Genomic DNA, 27,034 nt, shown 5'->3' with positions numbered 1-27,034 from the left:
TGCACTTTCTCTTTACTCCCTGGCATACTGTCCCCCAGAGCGCCATAGCATCACTTTCCTTTCCTTTCTGATCTCTGCTTAAATGTCACTTTTGTCCAGAGGCCCTCCTGGCTTATTTAAAGTAGCCACTCTCACCCCACCCCAGCCCTTTTTCTCCCCTTCCCTGTGTTTCTCCCCTTGTGTTTTCATAGAACTTATCACTTATGTGCTAACAAGTTTATCGCTGTCTTTCCCCACTAAAAAGGCAGCTCTGTGAGAGCGGGGACTTGTTTACCGCTACACTCCAGTACCTAGAACATGAACTGGCACATAGTAGGTGTTCAAAAAATATTGCTTATGAAAGAACGAATTAGCGAATGAATGATGAAAGGATTCTTTTGAACCCTGGCTATTTGGTGGCCTGTATCGCTCAGTTATAGAAGTTAGTGTTTGCCTCAGATCTCTAGTAAGCGCATGATATTAATAGCACAAGAGGAAGTAATAATACATGTGGTTTCTGATGTCTGATTTGATAGTGGTACAGAGTTAGAAACAACACATACATTAATTCTGGACGTCAGGAAAGAAAATAACCATTCATTTCTGGCATAAAAAGGGGAATCTATATAGGATTGTCTCATTTTATGGAAAAATTAGGAGTGCCTTTCCTTTTCCATTTTGCCCAACATTTATGCTTATCAGTTAGTTCTTAGGTGGGGCTGAGAGGCAGAATGTTATATCACTAACGATCACAAGTGAGTTGCCGCCAACAGAATTGTTGCCGGCGAGAGGAGACTCAGCTTTTTGGAGCAGGAAGGGTGACCTTCACTGGACTTCAGTGTGAGGCTGAGGTTCCCTTCCTCCTCTTGTCCCCACTTCACACCCCCACCCCACCACACACACAGCAGGAGTCCATCGGGCAAGGGGTAACGCAGCCTGGCTTGTCTGGCCTGAAACGTCCTTGAGGACAGGAGCCTGTCCTATTTGCCCTTTTATGCTCAGTTCTAGCATTGTGCCTCCCACACCATGGATGCACAGAGGATGTTTGTGACTAAAGGAATGCCGAACATCATCCATGGTGGCAGACCACACAGGACAAATAGCTTTTCACAGAAGGGATTCGTTTTCACTTCTGTGATCAGTGCATCCCTAGGGTTAAACTTTTAGACAAGGATGAGCTGCTAGTTCAGAGGTGGGGAATCTGAGGCCCAGAGTGGTTACGCTGGAAGTCTGGCCCTCTCCCCCGGGCTCCTCTCCAGTCCTCCCTCGTCCTCCAGCGCTCTCACCTGGCTGGGCTCTGTAGAGAGCAGGCTGGAAGGAAAGAGTTTTTGTGCAGGCCTGACCCCAGTAGGGCAATGAGGGCTAGAAGAGCTCCAGCCCATACTTCCCGACTCCTCGGCTTTCCTGGAGACCAGGGTGATTCTTTTTCCTCTAGGGTTTTTCCCGGACTACTGTCTGTAACCGTTAAGTCTCACCTCAGAACCTTCCAGTGGCTTCCTGGCAAAATCATACAGTAGGCTCACCTTGGAAAAACTTTCCCAATTTGCCCAGGAAGGACAATGAGAGTCAGTGATTCAGGCAATTCATAATAGAAGCAGTCAAGTTTCTGTAGCTTGAAGGAGATGGTAAGTGGAAGTGGTTACCCAGATAACTTGAACAGAAACAAATACATGCCTTGGCTTTGAAACTACTTCAAGGAGACGTTTCTGAGATGCTGAAGATATTTCTTTGAAGATTTTATTTTATTGACTGAAATGGTGTAAGTTTGTCTGTCTACATCTCTCTTCCTCAATTATCCTAATAATCCCCTCAGTTCTCTGTTGTAGCAAAAAATCTGAAAATCAAACAGCTCTTGCTTAGGATCTGGAAAGCTAGCGTATGACCTGACGTGCTGTAACCAGTGTGTTCAACAAACACAAAATATGTTGAAGAATAATTTATTCTCTTTTAGTATGTCTCTCTCTAAACTTTATTCTGAGAGCTTTCTCAGGAAATGCAAATTCAGGTAGGGTAAAAAATTCAGCGAAGTTGTTCACACAATCCTACCCTCTTTTTTTGAGGCATAAGTCCAGGTCTAGTTATTACACAGAGCTAGATAATCACTAAAACTCCAAACCTAACTTTGCGTTTCAATGTTCGCCCTTGTCCAGCTCCATTTGCCTTGGGCCCCTTAGGAGGGGAAAGGGGTGAGGCCTTCCCTCCCTGCTTCCTCCTGTCACCCCTCCCCCACTCACCAGATGCTCCTCTGCCCACTTCCTGCCAGGGCAGAAGTGGGGGTAGGGCTTTGCCATCTGGGCCTGGCAGATGGTCTTCTTGAAGCCTCCCTGTGGAGTCCTTCTGCCTAGTAGCTCCCTTGAACTTGGTGGGCATCACTATTTAGGTGGTTGCCTGCTGTCCCTGCTCAGACCTGACCATCTCCCTCAGCCAGTGCACCTCTGAACTCTGCCTTCTGAGGTCTCTTCTCACCCCAAGCTGCCCTGCTGCCCTCATGTTTTCTCCTGGAGACATTCATGTCCGGTGAGGCCAATCCTACCAGAACAGCCCTCACCTGCCCTGGGGCCCTCCTCCCTGCAGCCCTCTGCTCCCCTTAGATTTCCAGGGCAGGCAGGTGTTGCACCTCAAGGCCACCGGCTCCTTTCTGGGCAAACTCATGCCCTCATCCCAGTGTCTCAGAGCTCCCCCAGGACTCCCCTTGAAACTCCTCACTAGGTTTAGGGTAAAAAGAAAGCTGCTCCCCCACCCAGGCAGTGGTAACACATAGCACAATACCCGCTTTCTCCAGAGAAATCTCCACTCCCTCAGGCAGCCCTCCCTTGGACCGCTTTTTATCCACTTGATTTTACCGAGGTGTGCAAGAGAAAGACGCCTGTGGTGATGCGTGTGTGGAGGGGCAGCTCTTACCCCCTACTCACTTTGCTTTTCAGATAGTGATCAGTCAGAGGTAAGAATATCATTCTAACATCACGTTACATATTTTTGTTAACATTTTAGCACCAGGCATATGACACTGTTGGAAATAAGAATCCTCTTGCCCAGAGCTGCTCACTCTTTTCAGACAATAGAGCATCGTGGTTAAAACGCTGCTCTGGGGCAGACGGCCCGGCCTCACATCCCTGCTCTGCCTCTTTCTTACCTGGGTACCTGGCAAGTTACTCCCTCTCTGGGTCTGTTTTCTGCCGTGACCCTACCTGCTAGGTTTTTAGTGATGGTGAAATAATCTAGGTTGCCCAGTGCCTGGCCTACTGTCAGCGTTCAGTAGTGTAGGACTGTGCCTCTCTTGTTCTGGCTCTCAGCATTGCCCGCCAGGACCACCACAGAGCCTACCCGCTGCTTCAGTGGCAGCCCCCTGCTGCCCAAGGAGTGAGCTTTCTCAATGCACAAATGACCTGGGCCTTCTGCTCAAATGCTTTCAGATTCAAACCCAGCCCACCCTGCCAAGCCCTTAGCCTCCTCTCACCTAGTCACATGCACGCACAGACCCTCTTGGTGGGCCAGGTCCTGTCACTGTGTCTCTGCACTTTGTGACATGACTTCTGCTCTTCTCCTCTGTACCCGCATGACACCCACAGCTAATACCTCTGCCCAGCACTCTCTCTACTTACCCGTCTCCCCCTAGACTAGTTGCTGAGGATGTCACCACACCTGCACTCTAAATACCCATGACTAACACAGTACCTGTCCCCTCTCAGGTGATGGGCCCGTGAAAGTATTTTCTCGATAACTAAGCAAGTTGTGTATCTCCGAGGCCCCCGATATGGTAATCACCTGCCACTAGGCAAGACCTTGCATTTTTCCAGTTTAGTTTGGGAGGCACCATAATCAGAGCCTCTATTACATATTCGAGTTTCAACACAGACAGGAATATTCCTTGGTATGCCTCCTGTCTTCTGAAAATGCAAGTAAAACTATCTGGGGAGGGCCAGGAGCATGCTAGACTTCTGAAAAGTGACACTTTTGCACATGGCTGTGTTCCCATGTTTAGAGAGGCAGTCACTTGTACCAGGGTGGGGGTGATGGAGGGTTCCCAGCCCGTGAGTGGTACCAGTGACGGGGCTTGCTGCAGCTGGCCTCCCCAGCAGCTGCTTGATGGCAGGCTTTTCTGGAGACCTGTAGGATGACTGCCCTTCCTCTTTTGTTCCTCCCCCAAGGTGGGCTGTGGCCAGTTTTTATCTGCAAGACAGGATTACTTTTAGTCTCACTGGTGACCTTGGTTCACAAGAGAAAGAGGAAAACCGTGTACCATGAGAGCGGCTGGTCTCCCTATAACCTTGCATCTCTTTGCCAGGCCCTGAGTGATGCTGCCCCCTTACATCTCCCTGGGCCACTCAGGTCCCAGTGAGCACCCTTTTCTTCGAGTTCCAAGTCCTCTGGCTGGACTCTGCAACAATTCCATAGAGAGATGGATGTTTGACGCTTTGCAGCGTGGCTTCGTCCTCTAATGTTCCTTGAGGATCTTCGATGAATTTTTAAGTTGCTGATTTCCCTGTGGTCACAGCTTGGTCTTCTGGTGGACATCATTGAAAACCCATCTCCAATTCCAGGACCGCTTCTCTGAGCAGCTCATTTTCTTTAACATGTCCTATCTTGCCATCCTTTCTCAAGTAGGGAAATGCTTCTCTTCCTCTAAGAAAACTGTTCTAGTTACACCCCAGTGGGGTCTGGTTTAAGTTGGGGTGGATGAATCAGGACCCGGTCTCATAAATCTCGAAGGAGTCCATCTGTCCTGGCTTTGGGCGTGCACTCCATATGCCTGTCTCTGTTTCTCATCCAGCAGTTGGAAGGAATGTGCTTGCATATGCCAAAGCAGAAGAGTCCCAGACCTCAGGGGCTTATTAATGCTATTTTTGCATTTCTTTTCTGTGTGGGTTGAGAGAGAAGGAACTGAAGCTTGCCAGGTGGCACACAGGACGCTCTGTGCTGGCGGCGGAAAAAAACACAGACACTCCTGAGGTTTATTAGTTTGAAGCCCTTCTGGGGCTTTGCTCGCCTTTTCAGTTTTGCACGTGTGTAGAAACCTCTTCCAAGAAGAAATAGTTATACTCAGAACATGGTCCTTTATTGCAGAGCCATGGGGGAGTGGGGAAAGCTGCTTAAATTCCAGAGCTAATCGAATGAATGAGGTGCTCCTGAGGAGATGGAGGTCCGAGGTAAGGCGGACTGACTTTTCACATTCTTCCCGAAACATACAATGTTCATCAAACCAGTGATGAGGAGGCCTCACAGGGAATAAGTAAGCGACTGGAAGTCCCATGGATCAATGACTGGAAGGCCATTCAGGAGCAGTGAGTCTTTGGCGACCAGCGTGCCCAGGCAGCCGCAGCGTCCTTGCCCCTGGTTCAGGGTGCCACCCTCATGGTGGCACAGCGGCTGACTGCTTGCCGTGCTCACTGCTGTTGACCCACTTCACGATGCATTTTTCTCCACTTCTGTGTACTCTTAGTTTCTACCCACTCATGGCTTCTGCCTTCTCTTGGCTTTCGCGTACTCGTGGAGTCTTCCTTCTGCCTTTATTCTGAGTGTCTTTTAGGCGACTTCTATCTCCCCGAGAAAGAAAATCTGATCGGCAAGTTAGTAACCTCCACTAGGCATGATCATTGGGTATTGCCAGGGTTTTTCTTAGAAGCGGGCCAGGCAGCACAAGTGCCAGGGCAAAATAGATTCCTCTCCAGTGCAGTTGGGCCACATGTCCCTCCTATGCAGCTGATGCCTTCCTATATTATGTCTAATATAATAGTAATGATACTGACGATGGTGATAAACTTCGATGGAATTCTTATTATATGCCAACCACTTGGCATAGTGTTTGGATTTACTTGGATTATTTCCTCCATCCTCATAATAACCTTATGACGTGGGGTACCATTTCACTGATGCGGAACTTGAGGCTTAGGCAGGTTTGGTAACTTGCCCAAGATCACACAGGTAGTAAGTAGTGGAATTGGGATTCTGGACAAGATGTCTGTATTATAATGCCTTTCCTGTCTCTGCCTACCTAACCCTGTCCAGGCTACCCTCTTTCTGTGTTTCAGGGGGAAATTGGAGGTGAGCCAGGTGGGCATGAGTATTGTACAGGATGGTCTGTGCAGGATGCATTGCTCTCTGCCACATTCCAGAGCAGTCTCCCTTTTACCATGATAGACGCACATTGACACATTTGTTTGTTGGCTCTCTAAACTCGTTATAATGACATGGCCTTAGACATGTTCCATTAACGTGTCTTATTTCTCGTTAGACACATATTGGTCTTTTTGCTGAGTTCTGAGAGCTATTGTCTCATACCTAGCAGAAAGGGAATCTCCTGTTTTTGCTGGAGGAGCACTCTTAAAGGCCCCAAACTGATACGCCAAGAGTTAGTTGCCCAAAAGCCAATTTGTGGAATGGCTAATTTGCTGAATATTGTTTCTTTCAACTTTTAAAACTGGCTGGTACTCATTTTGTCTTTATAGCAGCACTTTATGTTATGGTCAATTTGTTTTTGCCTCTGCTGCCACAACAGCTCTAGACTGAGATGACTGAGGGGCATAAGAATATAGATACAGGAACGAATAGTATGGATATGAAGAATTCTTATAAATGTTTGTTTATGTCACTTTTCATTAATATAATCTTAATATTATAATAAAGAATGTGTGTGTAGGAAATCCTCCTATATTCTGTAGTCTGTAGTATTTGAACATATTTTTCTGTGACCTGCCATCTTGGTCTCTGGCTCTCTCTCTCTCTTATTCTTTCCCTTTCTGTGTCAGCTGCTGCTGTTCAGAATCCCACTTTCATGTCAGCCAAAACTCACAGTGAAAGGAATATGTACCTGTGGCTAATTGCTCTGCTTCTCATCCGCTTATCCTCATTCCATTTAGATTCAGCTTCATAGGATATTTTCTGACTTTCTCCACAAAGTCTAGTATCCTTGACATCATTTCCTTCCAGGGCTTTGCTTCCAGGATTCACGTGAAGAAGGCTAAGAACTTAACTACCAGAATGCAAATGCCAGGCTCTGTGTGTGTACTTCTTGCACAAGCAGCAGTTCTGGGCACAGAAGAGAGTAGCTAAATGACACTTTGCATTTATTTTTTCCAGTAAGTTTGAGTTCTAATAAGTTGTCATTTAAACCCAAGGACTTAAGTCTTGGAGAATGGAAACTTAAATCATGTATTATTTGTCAGTGACATAGAGCACCTAAAAGTTCCGTCCAGAACTCATTTCATGTATGATGCTGAATTGATAGTCAACATGAAGGAAAACTGTTCACAGTGGCTTAGTGGTTGTGTTGACTGGAACTATCAGCCAGCCAAGTAAAGGGACCATCTTAAATCCAACACTTCCTTCTATCCCTTGTCTGCTCCCTACCCACTTTTTTCCCCCAGCATAAAGCGTGAGCTCCAGTTTTGGCCAAGTGCACATGCCTGTGTATGTGCTCCCATGCAGCACTAAAGCCTAGTTTATTCATAACTGCTGTTGTGTGGTCTGGGACTCCCCAGATGCAAATACAGACCAAAATAGAACCAGATTGGGCACTCAAAGGGGGTGTATGCTAAGGACCCTGGAGTGACTCACAGAGCTCATGGTCAGGCCAGGGATTATAATACTGTCAGGATTTTCTTTCCCTACCCTAATTCTTTGCTTCTTCCTTAGCACTGGCTTTCTGTTTCTCACTGCAGACTGACTTTCCCCACAGTGTGAAAAACATACTGCACGTGCTCCAGAGTTTGACATTTTATAGCTTCAGCCACAAGAGAGAGATGCTTGTTCTAAATGCTGTTGTCCGAGGAAGGGAATTCAGGCTTCCAGCTCTCACTGGGACGGTGGGGTCATGTGAGAATTGGCAGCTCTGGGGGCTCATGGAGTGGATTTGGGGGAGAAGAAATCCTTACAAGAAGGGGGACGTGCAGTTCCCTGAAGAAGAGGGTGGTGCCGACACGTTTCCAGAAGACAAGGTGTCTGCGGGTGTAGTTCTTGCACATTCCTGGGGATTTGCCACAAATCTGAATGTCTATTTGAAATCACTTGGCAGGCTTAACTGTAATCTTATATTTTTCTTTTTTCTTCCTGCTTCTTGTCAACTACAAGCTTTAATTATAAGTATTCTTCAGCAGGCATGTTCTAGCACTTCTTACTCATTTGTCATATTGAGCTTAACAAAATCACAAAGTCCAATGAGAGACCCCATCTTTAAGACATCAGAAGGCTGAACTGTTAACTCCCCTTCACTTTTGTCATCCAAAATCTTTGTTGCCAGGATTCTGTTCAGCTCCTCCTTAATCTCTCTGTGGAGTCAAAAACAGTAAGACTGCCCTTCAGTGAGTATTTGGAAATATTGCACAAGTGCAAGAGTCAAGTCCTTTTTTCATCTGCAGCTGGATAAGTGGTCCCAAGGGCCTTGGGCGTTGACGTCTACATTTTGTGTTTTAAGACCTGAGTTAGTTTTCAACTGATACCTACCTGGGTATATTCTGAGTCCATTAAAAATAAAGTTGTTGGTAGTTCCATGCTTTGTAGAATATCATTTTCCACACACTCTCAGTATCTGTCTCCACTCTTGTCTTATGCTGGAATTTAGGATTAAATGAGTAGAATCTACAGTCCAGCTAGGCCCTCAAATGATTGTTGTTTCCATGGAAACAGTTGAGAGCCTTGAAATTAAAACTGGCCTGAAGGCTGGGGAGAGTAAGTATGAAAATGAGTTTGTCTGAGAAGCCAAATTTTCATCCTCCAGGTAAAACCCAGAGAGGACAAATGATGCAGGAGTCTACTGGCAGCTTGGATGATATCTTCCCTTTTGGGGAGGCGAGTATCTTGGTGTTTCAGGCACAGGTGTGTTTGTTGGCTTGCATGCTTCACCAGAGTTGCCCAGATAACTGTCCCTGTGATTCATGGAGCTCTTTGGGTATAGCCACGGGTCATAGAGCAGTGTTTGGGAACAATCTGATCATTGCTCAGACTTGAGTGTGAATCACAAATAAAAAGCCCATGAAAAATGGATGAAATCATAGAATGGTTTTAAAATTGGAAGGAACCTAAAAGTCAGTAAGTCCCAGTTTCCCATCCAGTCTGGGAAGCCCTCCTAGAGAGCACTGCTGACAGAGGGTCACAGCGTGGGCTCCCTGAGAGGAAGCTGTGTTTCTCAGGTAGCTTCTCCGACCCATTGCTGGAGACCTGCTGGTATTAGAAAGACGTCTTTGTGATGGAACTGGCACCTCTTCTTGTCTCTTCCATGTCTGCTGCCTCTTCTTTTTGGTGCCAAGTAAATTGAGACTACTTCTCCCACAATTAACTTTTTAAATTTTAAGAATGCTATCATGGGGCTGGCCAAGTGGCGCGATGGTTAAGAACTGGCTTGGGACGCCAGAGGGCCCCGGTTCGGATCCCACATATGAGGGCCAGTGACTGCCCTCCACAGCTAAGATGCTGAACAACAGCTCAACCTGGAGCTGGGCTGCCGTGAGTCGCCGGTGATGGCGTAGGCTGCAGCCCCTGCTGCAGTGGGTTGCCATGGGCTACCGTGTGTAGCCAGCAGCCAGTGTGAGCGGCCAGCAGCCGCAGTGAGCGGCCATCCAGAAGCCGGCGACTGATCTGCCTCGCCGGGAAGAGCGCAGTGATGGTGCCAACTTGGGCCAGTGAAGCAACGTCCTCCACAGCTAGACTGAAGAACCAAAGGACAGCAACTTGTCTGTTCCCCTTCCCCCAATTCCCCAGCACAGTTCCCATCTCCCCAATTCCCCAAAAAATCTTTAAAAAAAAAAGAATGCTATCATGTACCCCCCAAGTTCTCTGTTCCCCTGACTGAACGGGTCCCAAACATTAAGACTTTAAGCATCAGCACCTGTGTTTAAAGACATTCTGAGGAGAGGGATTGATTTCCTTCCAATACTAGACCCTCACCACTGTTGCTTAGATTTTGCCTGACTTCTCTGGCAATTTTTTTTCTCAGCATCATTTGTATAGGTAAATAATTCGTTACTATTATTTCTGTGTTTTCCTTACCCCCTTGCCTCCCGAGTATTCATAGTTCAGAGCTTGAAAATCTAAGAAACATACGGTTGGATCAAACCATTGGTCTATGCAGTCTGGTGAAGGGTGTGGTTGCCTTTTGTGAGGTCACCCCAGAAGTTACTGAATACACCCTACATTCCTAAGTGCTTTCATAATCTCTCAGCCTTTCATCTGTGATTTATTTAAACCCTTGGTCCTTTTCATAAGGTTTAAGTTGTACATTTTAAAAGTCCTTAATTCCTCATGTAGATTCTATAGTAATATCCTATTGTTGTTCTTGAGGTGATGCTCCCCCCACCCCAAAGAAACAAAAACTTAACAAACATACCTTTGTCCAAATGTCCCTACTATCTTAACATGGGCCGACACTTAAAACTTCTCAAGTCAGGTGTTGATTGGTGCTGACTGGGAAGTGCTTGGAAACAAGTACATGGCTTCCAATTGGTAGAGGTAGAGTGCTGACATATACATTCTATCCTGGTTCCAAAAATTAATAGCTCTGTGACCTTCAGCAACTCACCAAACCTCTCCGGGTTCCATTTTCCTCGAGTATACAATCAAAGGAATATTTTCTATTCTTTTAGGTTATTGGGAATGCTTTAAAACAAATTATTAAATAAGACTTTACAGTAAACTAGATCATGAGAATCTGGAGGTATTTTGAAAGTTCAAAACAAATAAGAAAATAAATATTGATGATACTGAGTATTTAAGACTTACTTATTTACTTATTCACAGTTTCAAAATATCAGTAGCTGGCTTTATAGTAATGAATAGCAAATATGTACCTTGCATTTTGGAGGAAAAAAAATCTCATAATTTCTACACAGTTTTAGGTGGTATCACACTTAAGGGAGGAAGGATTTCAGTCAAGAAGTGGTACTGTTTGTGGAGAAATGAAATTACTCTAGATTTCTTTGGTAGGAAAATGAAAGGGTTGAAAGCCTTGGAGTAACCTTTGATTTGTAAATCATTTAAATCCTGGTTCTTACAAATAGGTGATAGTCAAATACCCCTAATATCTGCATGTGGGACAGCCATCTGCACAGACCACCCGAGTGGGCTTTGGGGACCTGAGCCTGACAGGGTCTCATGTGAAGCTCAAGGGAGCATTTTGAGGTGCAGTTTTTCCCTGGAAAACTTTTAGGAGCTTGTGGCTGGGCCTGGCTGCTTTGTTAGCCCTGAGATTCCCTATTTCCTGAGAATGTCAAGGGCTTGAAGTAGCCACTTCTCTGACATCTTCCTATGTGCTCAGAGGTGTTTTTCTGACACACCTGTTTTTTACTGAAGACCCCTTATATTTGGAGATGTAGAAAGCAAAGGTAACATCTACATCTTCTCCATGCACGGCCTGATGATGGTTTCTTGGGGTCATTTCTTTGTTTTATATAGTTTTACCAAAAATATGAAATTATCTACACTTGGAAAGAAACTGGTTTTTTGTTTTCTTCTTTTTTTTTTATAGTGTCTCTTGGGTATTAATCACACCTAATAATCAGATGACCACTGAAGTTTTTCTTCAGGAGGGAGGAAAAGACAATTGCAATAATCTTTTCATGTTGGAAAACTCACCCTGCATCTGGTTCTCTCTTGTGTGTTCTTTCCCGCCCCCAGGGAGTTCTGTCAAACATTTCTTCCATCACCGATCTCGGCGGCTTCGACCCTGTCTGGCTCTTCCTTGTGGTGGGAGGAGTGATGTTCATTTTGGGATTTGCAGGGTGCATTGGAGCTCTACGGGAAAACACTTTCCTTCTCAAGTTTGTAAGTATCACACGCTGCTCTCAGGTTGAAAGCCAAACTTAACCATATCAGAAGGACACCTTTCTTTAGGCAAGAATGATCTGTACCAAAAGCACTTGCAAAAATATGGCCTGGGTAATGCTTTTCTTTTAGGAGAGCTCTCTAGATACACTCCCTTCCCCCCATGACTCCTTAGTAATATACATGCCACCCTCACCACAGGTTATTCATAGATGTTTTATACACATATGTCATGATTTTGCATTCTAATTGCTAAAATACTTTTAGGACTAATATATTAATATATATATATATATATATATATACTGGGAGTGCCCAAAAAATGTATACACATGGCTTGATTTCATCTTTCGTTATTGGTATATATTGAGTATTACAATTTTAATACAGTTTTTTCCTTTCTTAAAATGTGTATACATTTTTTTGGCCCCCTCTGTATATAGTTTTCTTAAGTGATTTTTGCCTCCTTTTTTAAACACATAGTCAGTAGAAAGTTGTTCAGGTGGTTTATTTAGATGAGAAACCAGACATAAGCACAGTGGCTGTGGCCTGTCCAGATGACATCTGTTAAGCAGTAGGTTTTGGTGAATATGGAGAAACAGTAAAAGGCAAAGTCTTCCTCTGTGTGACGAGCATAATTTTTATATCCCTTGGAGGGTGTTTGGTGTGATCACTGTTAGCATGAATATTTCTGGAGGAAGTGTTTTACCAGAGGGTAGAGAAGTATTGAAAGTAGAAGTAGAATAAAAGGTGAAAGCCTTTCCTTTGGAGAATCTTTCCCAATGAGGACAAAACGGCCTGTGCATACATAGATGTATCTGAAATAGGTTTGCTAAGTGTAGCCAACGAACCTGCCTGTCAGCCTGGATTTCAGCATTCGGGTGGCATCTATATCACAGTCCTCTGTGTAGCAGCATCCACTCCCCTTTCCAAAGACAGGATAAGGATTGGAAAACACCCTCCCTTCCTATGGTGAGGGAAGATGGTGGGATAGCTAGAGAAAGTACTACTGTAATATCACCTGTTCCTAGAATGATTCTTAACCTTTATTGACACAACATCATCGAGGGACATTTTTATGTAAAACAAGAGCACAGACCAGAACTAGTCCCCACAGCCATGCAGTATGCGAGTCTCTTCCCCGTCACTTCTGCCACAACAACCGTGGCCTCTTTTCTTGAACATCCCTACGAAGAGCAGACTCACTGTCCACTCATTGTCCACCCAGGGTAGCCCATTTTGAATTTAGGCAGCTCTGGCTCAGACAAGAAATTTAGGCAGCTCTGGAAGCTGTTGAACCTGAAAAGTTCATACGACTCATACTAATCGGGAAAACTGAGGGATACTTGGTCCTATGTACAATGTAGTGAACACTTGGATCTCTGTTCTGTGTATGTAGGTCTCTGGTGAGAGTAGCTAGTTTCCCAAGACTCCATTTGTCTACACACACACACACACACACACACACACACACACACACACACAGTCAAAGACCTGTGGAGCCCCCAGGAGAGTTTTGTCCCTGATTGCAAACTGCCAACTGGCCAGTGTGGCATGAGATACTTCTAAATGCTCTAGCTCATCTCTCTCAGCTTCTCTGTGGCCATTTTGGGCCTCAGCTCATACTTACTGGCTGCCACTATTTTATCAGTTTTAGCCTTCATGCCCCAAAATGTGGGATCCCTTTTGATGTGATTTACCTGAATATAGTTTAGTTTATAAAGGTAGTCCCTTTAATAGAGTTTATTATTTTTGTAGTTGAAGATACCAGAGTTAACGGAACAGGCAGAAATATGTGCGTTTCTCTAAATCAGCACCTTAATGTATAATGTTCCAGGTTGGAAATGAAGAGAATTGTGTTCTGTTGGCTTTTTTAAGTCTTGGAGAATATTTTAAATAGTCCCTCTCTCCATTTAGTACAAACAGTAAAAACTGGCCTAGGATATTCTTTGAGCAGGAGCTATGACATAAGTAGGAAGTAAATGTTAACATGACTCCAAACAGCCTTAACCATCTGATGTCATAAGGCCAGGAGAATTGCTGAGGGAAAAACCAAGAGCTAGCTAAGATACTGTAAAATATTGGGTTGTTGGAAAAGTCATGACGCATTTTTGAAACGAAAAACATAGAAAAAATACATCATGACTTTTCTGACAACCCAATAAATAGAAATGGAGCCTCGTTGTTGACTGAGGCCGTAGAACGAAGCTTGTGAGTCTGTCTCAGCACTTTTGGAATTGGGGAAGTGAGCTCACAGGGCCTGGGGCATGCAGGTTTCTGCCAAATATTTGATAAGAATTTAATTTGGACTCAAATTTCGACATGCATATTGTATAACATTATGAGAAGATTTACCAGAGTAACTGGAAAATGAACTTGCCTAGTGTTTATGGAAGTGAGAACAAAAATGTTAATTAAAACTTTTGCACGACTTCTGTCTTAGTGTTTTGCGTGTACATGCATATAAGCTAGCAATGATTTTTCTCATTTCTGTAGTGTGATAACTGTTGTCTTTCCCTGTTTAGAGTGGTACTTAATAAAAGGAGGGGAGTTGTTTTATGCTATAGGGTAGGCATTGAGTAAAAATGTTACGGTTTCTTTTTTTTTTTTTTCTGTCCCTTTTCTAGATTGAGGGAAGCTCACTTTGAAATTATCAGTACCACTGATGATAGTTAACAACTCTTTAGATTCTATTGTTAGTGAACTCATCAGGAACAGATAACCAGGAGCTCTATGGAACCAGAAGGACAGAGCCTGAAGGATCAAGAATTGGAGCCTAAATGTTGGGGTCCTATTCTTTGCCAGGCACTTATTTTTCCCTCCCAGAATGGCACTTGACACCCTGGATAAATACTGTCAGATATACTGACATCTAATGTGAAATGGCCCCACCCCACTGCCCTCTCCTCCCCTCACCCCCAAATCCAATTTTAGTATATGTGCTGCTGAAGCAGGCACACTACCCCCAAATCCCATAAGACTGTAAGGTCTTTGGAGACAGGAGTACAGACCTACTCAACTTCATTTCTGCAAAGCCCACCAAACCCAGGGCCTGATCTGTTATGGGTCATTCAGTAGATGTTTGCTGAATGAATAAATATTTTTTGTCTTTTTTTTATTTTAATAAATTGTGACTGTGTAGTTTCCTTTGCACCCCTCCCCCAAAACCGCTTTCTCGTGGTTGGCTGCTTGATGTCTACTTGCTGAATACAGAAAGAGCAGACAGCGTTAATCCCCCTCTGTCTCCTCAGCCACTCACTGTCTTGCAGCCTTGAGGAGCTGCTGAGCCAGGGTGGCCCCAGCGTCACCTTTTCTGTCCTTGTCACCAGAACTTTGCTTGCACTTTACCCTCTGGTCCTTCACAGCCTCATTTCTTGTAATTGGCTTGAGCAAAAAAAAAAGTAAGAACGTGAGGGCTGTAGGAAGTGGAAAGAGTTGTAGGCGTGAATAGTATGTTGATATGACTAAGGTGAGGCTATTCTGAGTCTTTTAGATAGGTGGGAATTTTTTCCCCCCCATACATGAGCAATTACCACATTACCCATGGTCTCTCACCTTTCTTTTAAAACTCTTGTTGTTTACATTAGTCAGAAGTCTCCCAGTGACTGTATGTTGGTGTTACTTAAACTATTCTGAGGCTGGGGCTTCACAAAGGAAGGCCCTCAACCCAGCGTGGTTTCATTTTGTTTTCATAATGGGAAATTATTTTCATGTCACAGTCACCCCCACCACTTCCTCTTTGATCTCTTCATCTAAGATAAACACATCTGCTATTTTACCCCATATAGCAGGTGTGAAGAGGAATTAAAGCAGTGTCTGAATCCATAAAAGGAATATACCGCACACAGGATCAAGGCCACAGTAACAAATGACAGGCGATCTTAAAGTATTGTGATCATTTATTTTTCAACATTACAGAAGCTTGCTAGATGTTGGGATGGGTCATTGCTCAGCATCTGGTAGCACATTAATCAGGAGAAAATCATTAGGCCATAATGTGAGGCTAATGAGAAATTCCGATTGTTCATGTTTGCTTATGGGCTTTGTTAGGTAATTGCTGAATGGAACACCAGAGCCCCAAAATGTGATTATGAAATGATTTTTAAAAACCCTGTCTTGGAGTGCAATATTTTATTAATGAATCTTAAGAAACTGAAGGTTATCTGCTTTGGCCATGTGTTAACAACCCAATGTAATTACAAACCCTTTTTAGAAGGAACCATTTAACTGTATATGATCAAAAGAGCCCTTATAACTGTTCTCTGTGTGTGTGTGTCTTTTGTCTTAGTTTTCTGTGTTCTTGGGAATTATTTTCTTCCTGGAGCTCACTGCCGGAGTTCTGGCATTTGTTTTCAAAGACTGGATCAAAGACCAGCTGTATTTCTTCATAAACAACAACATCAGAGCGTACAGGGATGACATTGATTTGCAAAACCTCATAGACTTCACCCAGGAATATGTAAGTTTAAATTTGGTTTCTTTTCAAGTTGAAAGCCTTCTCAGAAGGATGACCCCAAAGAACATCCTCCTGGCTTCTGCGTCTGCCAGCTGAAACCTACCTCTGACTTTTCTGCATGGTTTTTGGTTTGTTTGTCTGTTTATTATGTTCTGACTTTGCTCTATGACTGACATGATTTTCACCCTAAATGGAAGTGCCCTGTTTTCACTTATCTTAATTTCTACTGAGAGGAACAAAGAAGAAAACTCTTGAGCAAGAAGTTTCTAATTATAGTTGCCCTTTGCTGTCGACCTTTGAAGAATATTGTTTTGCTATAGGCTTAACATTTTATTTGGTATTAAATATGGATTCTCTCTTGTTCCTTGCCCCCGTTTTGGTCATCCTCCACACTTCACAGCTCAGAATAAGGTACTTATCAATACAATATTTGTCTACAAGTTTTTAAAATATACCTATCCAAGTATTATTATAGCCCATGCAGTTAAAACCTAGAGTTGAACAAGTTGTAAGCCCTGGTAGCCTCTTAAAAGTGAAGAATCTGTGCAGTACAGCCCTTTCCGCCGGGTTTCTGAGCATTTTTATGTGACAGCCCCTGCAGTGCAAACAAAGCTGCAGATGCCCTGCTCCACTCAAAATGCAAAATGGTATAAACAGGGCTCAGAAGATACAGATCTAGTGCCCAAATCTGATTAGCTAAGTGACCTCGGGCTAATAGGACCTTGACCTATTTTTCCAACAGTAAAATGGAAATAATAATAGCTACTGGGGGTATTATGACACTCTAATAAGAGTACCTGGTTTTATATTAGATGTTATTGTCCTATAAACTGACAGGTATTTATTTGCATTCACTGAAAAATTGGATAAGCTGAGCAGTGGTGTCCGTGACATTAATGTATATGGCAGGACTGGAGGGCAAACAGAAGCCCAATCAACCAGTTCAGAATGACCAGGGATCCCCTTTGATAAAGGGAGGAGAGCGCTACATTAGCACTCACCCTGGGGGAGACCACTCTGCTGCATCAGGCACTCAGAACTGAGCTGAGCTGTGCTGGTTTTGTTCAGTGACAGCAAGGACTGCCCTGGAGCTAGCTCTACCTCAGGTGTGAAATTAAGCCCTGTTTCATCTCCTCAGCAGACTTCTCTGTTTTGTTAGGTCATAATGGATGCAAGCTCACATCTTGCCAAGTATTATTGCTGCCTAGGTTGCATGGCACATTTGATGGAGCTTTGTAGGCAAACCCCAAGATGCACTGCCCAAGCCCTCAGAGAACTAGATGAGTGGCAGGAACATGCATGTACACGCTGTCTTGAAGTGCTATCTGCTTTATATGGAAATACTGTCATTTCATGTGATTTTCTTTTTCTGTCATGGAGTTTAATGTTTTGAAGTAGCTGTTGGTCCTGAAAGCCTTAAAATGGTCAAGGCTTGATGTTTATTTAACTGGTAGAAATAGAGCTTAGTCAAGCCCAGGGGAGTGACAAGGGGATTTAGGGAGCAGCCCTTGAATCAGGCCCCACTGAAGACCCACTGAATTTAACAGCTTGTTTTATTATATTTTAATTAGATGATTGAATTTTTAAGTTGAAAATGTAAATACATGGTTTTGTTTAAAAGTATTCAGTGCACTAACCAATACGTAATGAAAAGTAAGCCTCTAAACTTTTGGGGGTAATTGATATGTTCACAATTTTGATTGTGTGATAGTTTCACGATGTATACATATGTCAAAAATTATAAAATTGTACACTAAATATGTGCAGTTTATTGTATATCAATGATACCTCAATAAAACAGATTTTTTTTTAAACATTAAGGTGTAGAGATCAGAATGGTCAATAAGTCTCTAGATGTCCTACCCACAACCCCGGTTGCCTCCTTCTACTGTTTAGTGGCTTGTTTACCCTTCTAGAATGTTCCTAGGTGTGCTCGAACCAAACAGTTCTGACACTCACGGAGCCCTGCTGTACAATGCCTCCTCGGCCCTTCCCCCACCTAACACCATGGGTCTCATCCATCTTTTAAATCACATGCCAACACACCCTCACAAACCTCCAGCCTTAATTATTTCGGATGCTTTACAGGGACTGATTAGGTTTAGTGTGGTTTAAAACTGAATTCTGAGACAGGAGAGCAGGTTAACGCTGGCAGAAGCTGGGTGTCGGTCATTTGGGCGGGTTTGTGAGTGTAGGCCCCTGGTGGCCTCCAAGTCCAGGTGTCCTAATTCTCTCCTGTTTGCTCTAGTGGCAGTGCTGTGGGGCTTTTGGAGCTGATGATTGGAACCTAAATATTTACTTCAATTGCACAGATTCCAACGCCAGTCGGGAGCGATGCGGCGTGCCATTCTCCTGCTGTACTAAGGACCCCGCAGTAAGTGGAGGCCGGCAACTTCCTGGCCTGCCCTGTGCGTCACACTGGGATGGTGATGGGAGGAGCAGAGTGATTTGGATCCTGAAATCTCCCCTGACCCTCTTCTGCCTAATCCTAGCTCCTGGAGCGGGTAGAGTGCTCAGTTCTCTCCAGCAGGAGGGATAAGCACTGACGTTACGTCAGCAGCACGTACTGGTTCCTATTCTAAGGTTTTTTGTGCCTTGGCTTATATAAGTTCGAAACAGTTCTACTGGCAATTACTATCATAATCGTCCCTTTTCAGGTTAAACCAAGGCCCATGGAGTTTCAATAACTCTCCCAAGCTCACATCGCTAGGAAGTAATGAAGTTGAGCTTCAGATCCAGACAGCCTGCCTGTATTGCCTGTTATTTCTTTTTTTTTTAGTTTAAAAAAATGTTTTTAATGGCAAGGGTGGGCTTATATGAGAGCTGTCTGCTTTGGTTTGGGGTTCGTAACCCTTTTCTGCCAGACTTAGTTGTGGGGGACGTGCTAGGAATGGAAGAGTCTGAGACAAGATAGGGGCAGAATACTATGTGGAAACATCACCGCTGCCCAGGCTCTCAGCCGCAACGGGGACAGTAATTGCAGTTTGTAATATATATATATATGCCTATTCATAAGCTACTGTCTTTTACCATGGACTTGATTGTATTTTGGGTCCAATTATGTGTCTGTTATGTAGAATGACTTAACATGCGAGCCCTTATTTTAATTTAAAAGCCAGAACTGAGTGTTAGAACAACAAATACAAGTGGCTCCTGTACTTGTCCCTTCTGGACTTTTTAGCCTCTGTTTGGCCCATCAGTCCCCAAGTGTCCACCCCCAGAGCCGCCCCTCCCCTCACTGAGCAGAGCCGAGGGGGCACAGAGCCGAGTGGCCATTTCCCCCTGCAAAGTAGGGGGTGTGGGGCTCTTTTAAAGCGGCAGTGATCTTGGGGTAGAAAAGCAGAAGTTCCTGCAGCCTGCCCGTGGTGGTCATGGGTGGGGGCGGGGGTCAGCCTGGGCTGTTATTCTTGGTCTGAAGGAGACTGTGAATCAGTAAGGACTGTGCTCCCCTGCTCTGGGACCTTGCCAGGAAAGCCAGCCTTTCGCAACTGGCTCGTTTCTCCCTTTCCTCTGATGAGGGCAGAAAGGCAAGAGTGCCCAGCACAGAGCCCAGAGTGCCCACTCAGGCAACCTGGCACTGGCCAACAGCTATAAACTGTGCTCTGTCTCTAGTTCTCGCCCTGTGTTAGCATTCTATCCAAAGAATTCTGCAGGTTCTCGGAAGGCATTATGCCTCCCCTTTCAACTACAGATCCTCTAGGCAAAGCTTCCTCATTCCATAAATGCTAAGCTAATAAAATCTGCCCATACCCTGCAGAGGGGAAAAGTAAACCTAGCAGAGGTGGACCCACGTTTCTAATCAGGCCTGTTAGATGTCAGAGCATCTGTCCATGTGTTATGTGATCAGGGCATTGTTCGTTTTTTTATGAAGTAATGCATTCTCATTGAAACACCATTTAAATATACATACATAGATTTAAAAATAGAAGTCCCCCCAAAAAAGCAAAAATGAAGACAGTCATTGTGCCCTTTAATCATAGTTTTTATCTATATTTCCAGTTCCCTAAATCCCCTAAGCTTCTTGAGGTTGTCAACCCTGAATCTTGAGCCTCCCGCATAATAGGCTTGCTCTCCTTTCTGTCATTTCCTGAGCCTCAGTTTTCCTCATTTGGAAAAGAGGGCATATTTTAATACCTACTTCTGAGGATTGTTATAATCATTCCATGGGATAATGTATAAAAGTGTTAATAAGGTGCCAGGTCTGTCTGCATGTCCCAATCCACATTTTATTACCGACACTTAAATGGGGATGTTCTGCTAATTCCTAGGTGGGCTTTCTAACAGGAGTGAATTTCACTGTTCTGTTTTCTGTCTCCACCAGGAAGATGTCATCAACACTCAGTGTGGCTATGATGCCAGGCAGAAACCAGTAAGTGGAATATCATTGTCGCTTAGCACAGAGGGTGTTGGAGTAGCTGTTGAACTTGCATGGTGACGCTGTGCTCTCCTCTTCCCTTGTGAAGGAAGTTGACCAGCAGATTGTCATCTACACAAAAGGCTGTGTGCCCCAGTTTGAGAAGTGGTTGCAGGACAATTTAACCATCGTGGCTGGTATTTTCATAGGCATTGCATTGCTACAGGTAAGACAAGGCCCCTTTCTGGATGTCACAGGGAGATGATAATGCCCTGGGAGAGTCCTGGCCAGGCTAGGAGCCAGTTTAATCACCGCATGGCACAGTTTTTAAGACATCATTGGAGGGGCCGAGGAAACAAACCTAAACTATTTGGTTTGTATGTTAATAAAGTTCTGATTTTAGATGCTATTATCCAGAAATATGTTAAGAAACCTTTTTTCTTTTTCAAGACAGATATTGATTGGGTCAGTAGTTGCCTACTGGCATTCTAGCATTTCCATGTGTTCAATAATACTGCATTGGGATAGCTGGGCAGATAGGAATGGTCAGAGATAGGTCCAAGTGGCAAGGTGAAGGCCTTTTGCATTTTCACAGACATTCTGTGCCATGTCTCCGGACCATCTGGCCAGAGTGCTAGTGAAGAAAAGGAGCGTCCACTTTTCCTCCTGGGTGGCCCCAAGAGCTGGGCTTTTTCATCTTGTGGAGATGCAATGCTTTTCTTGGAGGGTCACACATGGGGCACAGTGTTTAAAAGAAATTTTAAAAGTCCTAAATACATAGAAGTCCTTCCCATATTTATAGATTGAAAGACAATATTGTGAAGGTGGCAGTACTCCTCAAATTGAACTACAGATTCAATGCAATCTCTATCAAAATTCCAACTGCCTTTTTGCAAAAATGGACAAGCTGATCCTAAAATTCGTATGGAAGTGCAAGAGACCCAGAATAGCAAAACAAATGTGAAAAAATGCAGAGTTGGAGAATTTACACTTCCCAATTCCAGACTTACTTCAAAGTTTCAGTAATCAAGATAGTACATACTGCCATGAGGTTGGACATAGAGATCAGTGGAATAGAATCAGAAGTCTAGAAATAAACCCATACATCTATGGTTGGCCAGTAGATTTTTTGACAAGAGAACCAAGACTAGTCTTCAACAAATGGTGTTGAACCAACTGAATATATGCAAAATAATGAATTTGGACCCTTAACCTCACATCATATATAAAATTAACTCAAAATAGATCAAAGACCAAAATATAAGAACTAAAACTATAAAACTCTTAGGAGAATGAATAGGTGTAAATCTTTGTGACCTTAGATTAGGCAGTGTTTTCTTAGACCCGACAGCAAAAGCACAAGTAACCAAAGAAAGAGTAGGTAAATTAGAATTCATCAAAATTTAAAACTATGCTGAAAATACTATCAAGAAAGTGAAAAGACAATCTCTAAAATGGGAGAAAATACTTTCAAATTTTTATACCTGATAAGGATCAAGTATCTAGAATAAATTCAACAGTTTAAAAGACAAACCCAGTTTAAAGTTGGGCAAAGAATTTGAATAGGCATGTCTCCAGTGAAGGTGAAAATGGCTAGACAGCACATGAGAAGATGCTGAACATCAGTAATTGCTAGGGAAATTAGAATCAAAACCACAATGAGACACCACTTCACGTATGCTAGGATGAATGTACAGTTGATCCTTGAACAACATAGTTTGAAACTACACAGGTCCACTTTTATGTAGATTTTTTTCAGTTGACCACATTTAAATTGACCTGCATATTTCAGCTGACCCAAGTTGTTGCAGGTTCAACTCTATGGGTGGGAATCTGAGTGTGCAGAGGTCCCACTGTAGTTATATGCAGATTTTCTACTTTATGAGAGGCCAGCACTTCTAACCTCCGGGTAGCTCAGGGGTTAACTGTAATTAAAAAGGAAGACAATAACGAGTTGTTGAGGATGTGGAGAAATTGGAACCTTCATACATTGCTGAAGGGAATGAAAATGGTGCAGCCTCTTTGGAAAACAATTTGGCAATTCCTCAGAAAGTGAAAACAGTTACCAAATGACCCAGCAATTCTACTCCTAGGTATGTACCCAAAAGAATTGAAAACATATGTTCACCCAAAAACTTGTACACGGTTGTTCATAATAGCACTGTTCGTAATAGACAGAAAGTGGAAACACTGCAGATGTCTATCACCTGATGAATGGATAATCAAAATGTTGTTTATCCATATAGTGGAATATTATTCAGGTCATCAAAAGGATTGAAGTACTGGTATGTGCTACAACATGGATGAACCTTGAAAACATTTTCCTATGTGAAAGCAGAGTGACACGAAAGGCCAGATACTATATGATTCCATTTATATGAAATGTCCAGAATGGGCAAATCCATAGAGATAGAAAGTAGATTAGTGGTTCCCGGGGCTGGAGGGATGGGGAATGGGAATGACTGATAATGGGTACAGTTATTTTTGGGGTGATGGAAATGTTTTGGAATCAGATACTGGTGATAGTTGCACATCCTTGTGAATATACTAAAAACCACTGACGTACACACCTTAAAAGGATGGATTTTACAGTATATGAATTATATCTCAATTAAAAAAAAATCAAAGGTAAGAAAAGTGGAGTTCATTGGGCAAGAAAAAGCCTGATGAAGTTAAGAGTTTCCTTGTTTGATGCTCTTTTTCTTCCTTTCTCAGATTTTTGGGATATGCCTGGCCCAGAATTTGGTTAGTGACATTGAAGCTGTCAGGGCTAGCTGGTAGAGCCCCGTAATAGCTGCTGTAAGACACTGGACAGACCCAGCCTTCCAGACCCTCCAGCGTGCCCAACCAAATCCACGCTGCACGGACCCCGGTCACAGAGGCATCCTGCGATCCCACCCAATGGAGCTGCCAAGAACTTGTTTTGGGGGGTAAAACTGGGAAATGCTGCTTACTGACAGAGTTTTTAAAGAATAACCAGTATGAAAGTTGTTGCGCCGTGAATCTCTACTGTAGCCATGAATTTATGGATGGTTGGATAACCAACAAAGGAAGGGTGGGGGACCCAGCTGTATCTGCATTTGTGGAAAGCATAGTCTTGCTCTCCACTTTGGAAATCGGAGGGCTAGGAGAGGCAGCTTTGTTCTTCGCCACACCTTGAGGGGACTGCCTTCTGCTCCATGGCCTAAAGAAGTGCATCTTTTCCAAAAGTCAGCCCCTGACCTATGAAGGCTGGGGGTTGGCGTCCCTTCACTGTACATTTCAAGGAACTGTGACAGTTCTCATCCCAAGAAGAAAACAGCTTGTCTTTGGGTTTGGATTTTGTGATCGCATTCAACAAGTGACATGGGTGGGCACGTCTGGTCACCTGGAGTGTCTTCTTACAAGAGAAGTTGTGTATTCCGTGTGCACTGCTTCACGATGCTGGATTTTAGCAGCACAGATCTTTTTTTCTAAGTAGGCCTAAGCTTTATTTATCAACGAAATCCAAGGAGAAAATGAGGTTAATGACAAGGTATTTAATTAAATACCCCACACCCGGTCTACCAAATTAGGCATTGGATTCTTGGAAACTCCGGAATACTCTGGGGTTTTGGAATTTTTGTTTCTTTTTTTCTGGGGAGAGGTTTCCCCCAAAGTGAAAGCTATGATACAGTTTCTGTTAAATTTTAGTGTTTTCTCACAAGCTCGAATGTTAATTTTTGTGTGTGTAATCTCTCCGCATGACTTATGAGTCTGAATCTACCAGCTTCTCTTTCTGCCATCTTTCCTACAACATTTATAAATGTGATTTGGTCAGCATTTATTTAATAGGTCCATGGCCTTGAGAGGTGTGGCAAGTCCTTCTTGGCCGGGAAGGGGCCCGCTGCGCCATCGCAGATGCTTCCATGGACTCAATGATCCCTTAACCGTACGGGTCGTTATGGCCTCTTCTGCAGCTTCCTCCTCTTTCTCTTTGAATGGAATTAAACCCAATTCCAAATCACTTGTTGACACAATCAGAAAGCTTCTAATGGTTTTTTTTCCTTCTCCTGGTTTCAGTTTCTTTTAATTTTAAAAAAACGTGTGCATGGGCAGAGCTCCTTTTCTCTTAGTGCAGACTAACCATCAGGTTGGTGACAAAGCACAAATACTCTGGAGGGGAGAACCTTGATAGGGCAGGTGTTCTATGACACCAGTGGGAAACTATCTCCAGGTGCTGCCACCCACCCCTCCCCTGACTCCAGGTGGGAGGGACAAGTTTTGCCCCCAGATTTTAATCCAACTGGAGCCGACCAGGGTGTCATTCCCCTGGGGGAGCAAATATTAGTCTGTGGAACGCTGGGAAAGCCACAGGCATATTTCACGGTGATGACACATTTGCCATCACATAACTGGGCAGCCAGCTAGCATAGTTTGTGGAAATTTAGCAAGGTTTTCCATTTCACCCTCATGTTGCATCGCTGTGGCTGATGAATGTGTCAGTCTGTTCAGAGAAAGGACAAAAAGTCTTTGAAAATCTGATTTCCAGGGTTTGGGTGTGTGTATGACCCTGCATGTGTGTGTTTTTGTCTCCATGTACTTAAAGGTGTTCATTCCATATTTGGCTGTGAGATTATTTTACTTCATCTCTGCCCCCATCACAGTTGTCCTTCTGGAATGTCATGCCAACGTGGAGAACACGTGAGCTCTCCACTGGCACCCTGGTCCTTTATGTTGATTACCTCATTTTCCAGTGAACTCCATCTGACCAGTTGATTCAGAACTAGGCAAGGTTCCCACCCTGTGGCCCATCCAGTGAAAGGCCAAATGGCAAGTCCAAGTGAGTTTTAAATTTTAATGAATCACCCTTTATTTTTGACACTCGAGAGTGGTTGTAATAAAGGCTGTCATTAATAAACTTGGTTCTACCTTACATGAAGTTATGTCTTTCTTCATTGCTTCTCTCTTGAAATTGCAAAAATCTCAAATCCAGTGATTCTCACACTTTCGCGTGATCAGAATCCCTGGGTGGCTTTTTGAAACACAGATTACTGTGTTTGCCCCAGCCCCAGAAATCCTAATTTAGCAGATCTGCAATGGGGTTGGAGAAGGTGCATTTCTGACAGGTTTCCACGTGATGCTTTCGCTGCGTGTCTTGGAAGTAAACTTCAAGAAGCACTGCTCTGGCCCAATTCTGTAAGGGGGAGAAAGGGAGAGGAATGTTTTGTGATTGAGGAGGAAGAGTCCCTTTGTGCTACTGGATGCAGATTAATGAGAGACAAGGGCAGAGCTGGGTATGTAGGAAATCTGTTCCTGGGGTCATTGTCTGCTGGGGACCATGTAGAACACAGATCATCAGTCTTTGTCCCTAGTGATTCCGGAGTAGGGGAGCCACAGCCTGTATTTTTAAGCTGTTCCTATTGAAAATTTAATGCACAGTGAGATTTAGGACTCATGGGCCTAGGTAAATCTTGATAATATTCACAACCTTTTTCTAAGGAAATAATTTTTAGTAGTCTCTTAGAGCAGGCATGTTAAAAACCCATTAGAGAAATGCCAACTTAAATGGCCTTTCATTTTGAATTATCACTGCAGAAGACTTCTGTCCTTAAAAACTATTAAAGGTTTTCTCCAAAGATTAAGTGAAAACAAAATTTTAAGGTTCATATAGTATAATCAGACCCTGACACTGTGCCAAGACTTGTTTGAGAAACATTTTGCCTCATTCCCCTGGATATTTGAGACCAAAATGTTATTTTGCCTTTAAGGAAGTTTATCAGGAGTAATGGGAGATTCGCTAATCCATATTGCTTGTGTTTTCTTAGCTGTGCTGTAGAGATTATCTTATGCACGGGAGGTAATTTGTGCTCGCTCATGGCAAACTCTAAGCCAACAAAAGAGAAATATTACAGCTCAACAGGAAAAGGATGCTTTGTCTCCCAAATTCAGAACTTAAACAGGCAGTTTCTTCTATGTTTAGAAGGTAGACTTGTAGGATGATTATTGAATTTCTCTGTATCTCTGTTGTTTGGCCGGTTACCACAAACCTTGCCTCCATGATTTAAACATATCAAATACTGTTTTTAAAAATGAACACCAAGAATCGAAAAGTAGAATCTTGTATCATGAAGCACTTGAAGAAGAAGTGCCTTTACTTTGCTTTCTTCTACCAGGGAATAAACCTCTACTTGTTTTTTGGTTTTCTTCCTGCTGCAGACTCCAGTCCTCCTTCTCTCAAGGGGATTCTGAAAAGTGTCTCTTGGCTTTTTTTTTTTCTTCTTATGCAAAATGTTTTCTCATTTATGCCCCATTAGTGTGGGCAGGAATGGAGTAGCTCTGCAGTTTTGTGGAGCTCCTCTCAGCGTCTGTTTCTGGCTGGCTTGGACGGCAGCCCTCGGAAGCCGGTGGGCTGAGCAATGAGGAGCCGGAGCCCAGTGACCTGGCTGGCCCTCCCCAGCTCTCTGTCATTTATTCCACGAAAACTGCTTCTCTAGGGAAATCCTGTTTAGACCTCCGAGGAGGAACTGGGAACC

The 27,034-nt window shown here is 43.6% G+C and overlaps 1 protein-coding gene across 3 annotated transcripts in view; it reads left to right on the top strand.

Annotated features, from left to right (window-relative positions):
* The window catches only part of TSPAN5 (tetraspanin 5), a 168,502-nt gene extending 143,068 nt beyond the window's left edge, over nt 1-25,434 (top strand). For 2 of the 3 annotated variants that reach the window (XM_019661664.1, XM_019661665.1), the window contains exons 3-8: nt 11,584-11,730; nt 16,019-16,189; nt 18,435-18,560; nt 20,508-20,555; nt 20,650-20,766; nt 23,256-25,434. In XM_019661664.1, the coding sequence (XP_019517209.1) occupies nt 11,584-11,730; nt 16,019-16,189; nt 18,435-18,560; nt 20,508-20,555; nt 20,650-20,766; nt 23,256-23,321 (675 nt within the window). In that variant the 3' untranslated portion in view covers nt 23,322-25,434. Of the gene's footprint in view, nt 1-8,700; nt 8,791-11,583; nt 11,731-16,018; nt 16,190-18,434; nt 18,561-20,507; nt 20,556-20,649; nt 20,767-23,255 lie in introns of those variants that run through there. The other variant, XM_019661666.1, reaches the window with a different exon arrangement.
* Nucleotides 25,435-27,034: the final 1,600 nt, after the last annotated feature.

The sequence above is a fragment of the Hipposideros armiger genome, unplaced genomic scaffold (genome assembly GCF_001890085.2).
Source record: "Hipposideros armiger isolate ML-2016 unplaced genomic scaffold, ASM189008v1 scaffold_357, whole genome shotgun sequence".
NCBI classification, from domain to species: Eukaryota; Metazoa; Chordata; class Mammalia; order Chiroptera; family Hipposideridae; genus Hipposideros; species Hipposideros armiger.
The sequence above is the reverse complement of the archived record's forward strand: the minus strand, read 5'-3'. Positions and strand labels throughout refer to the sequence as shown.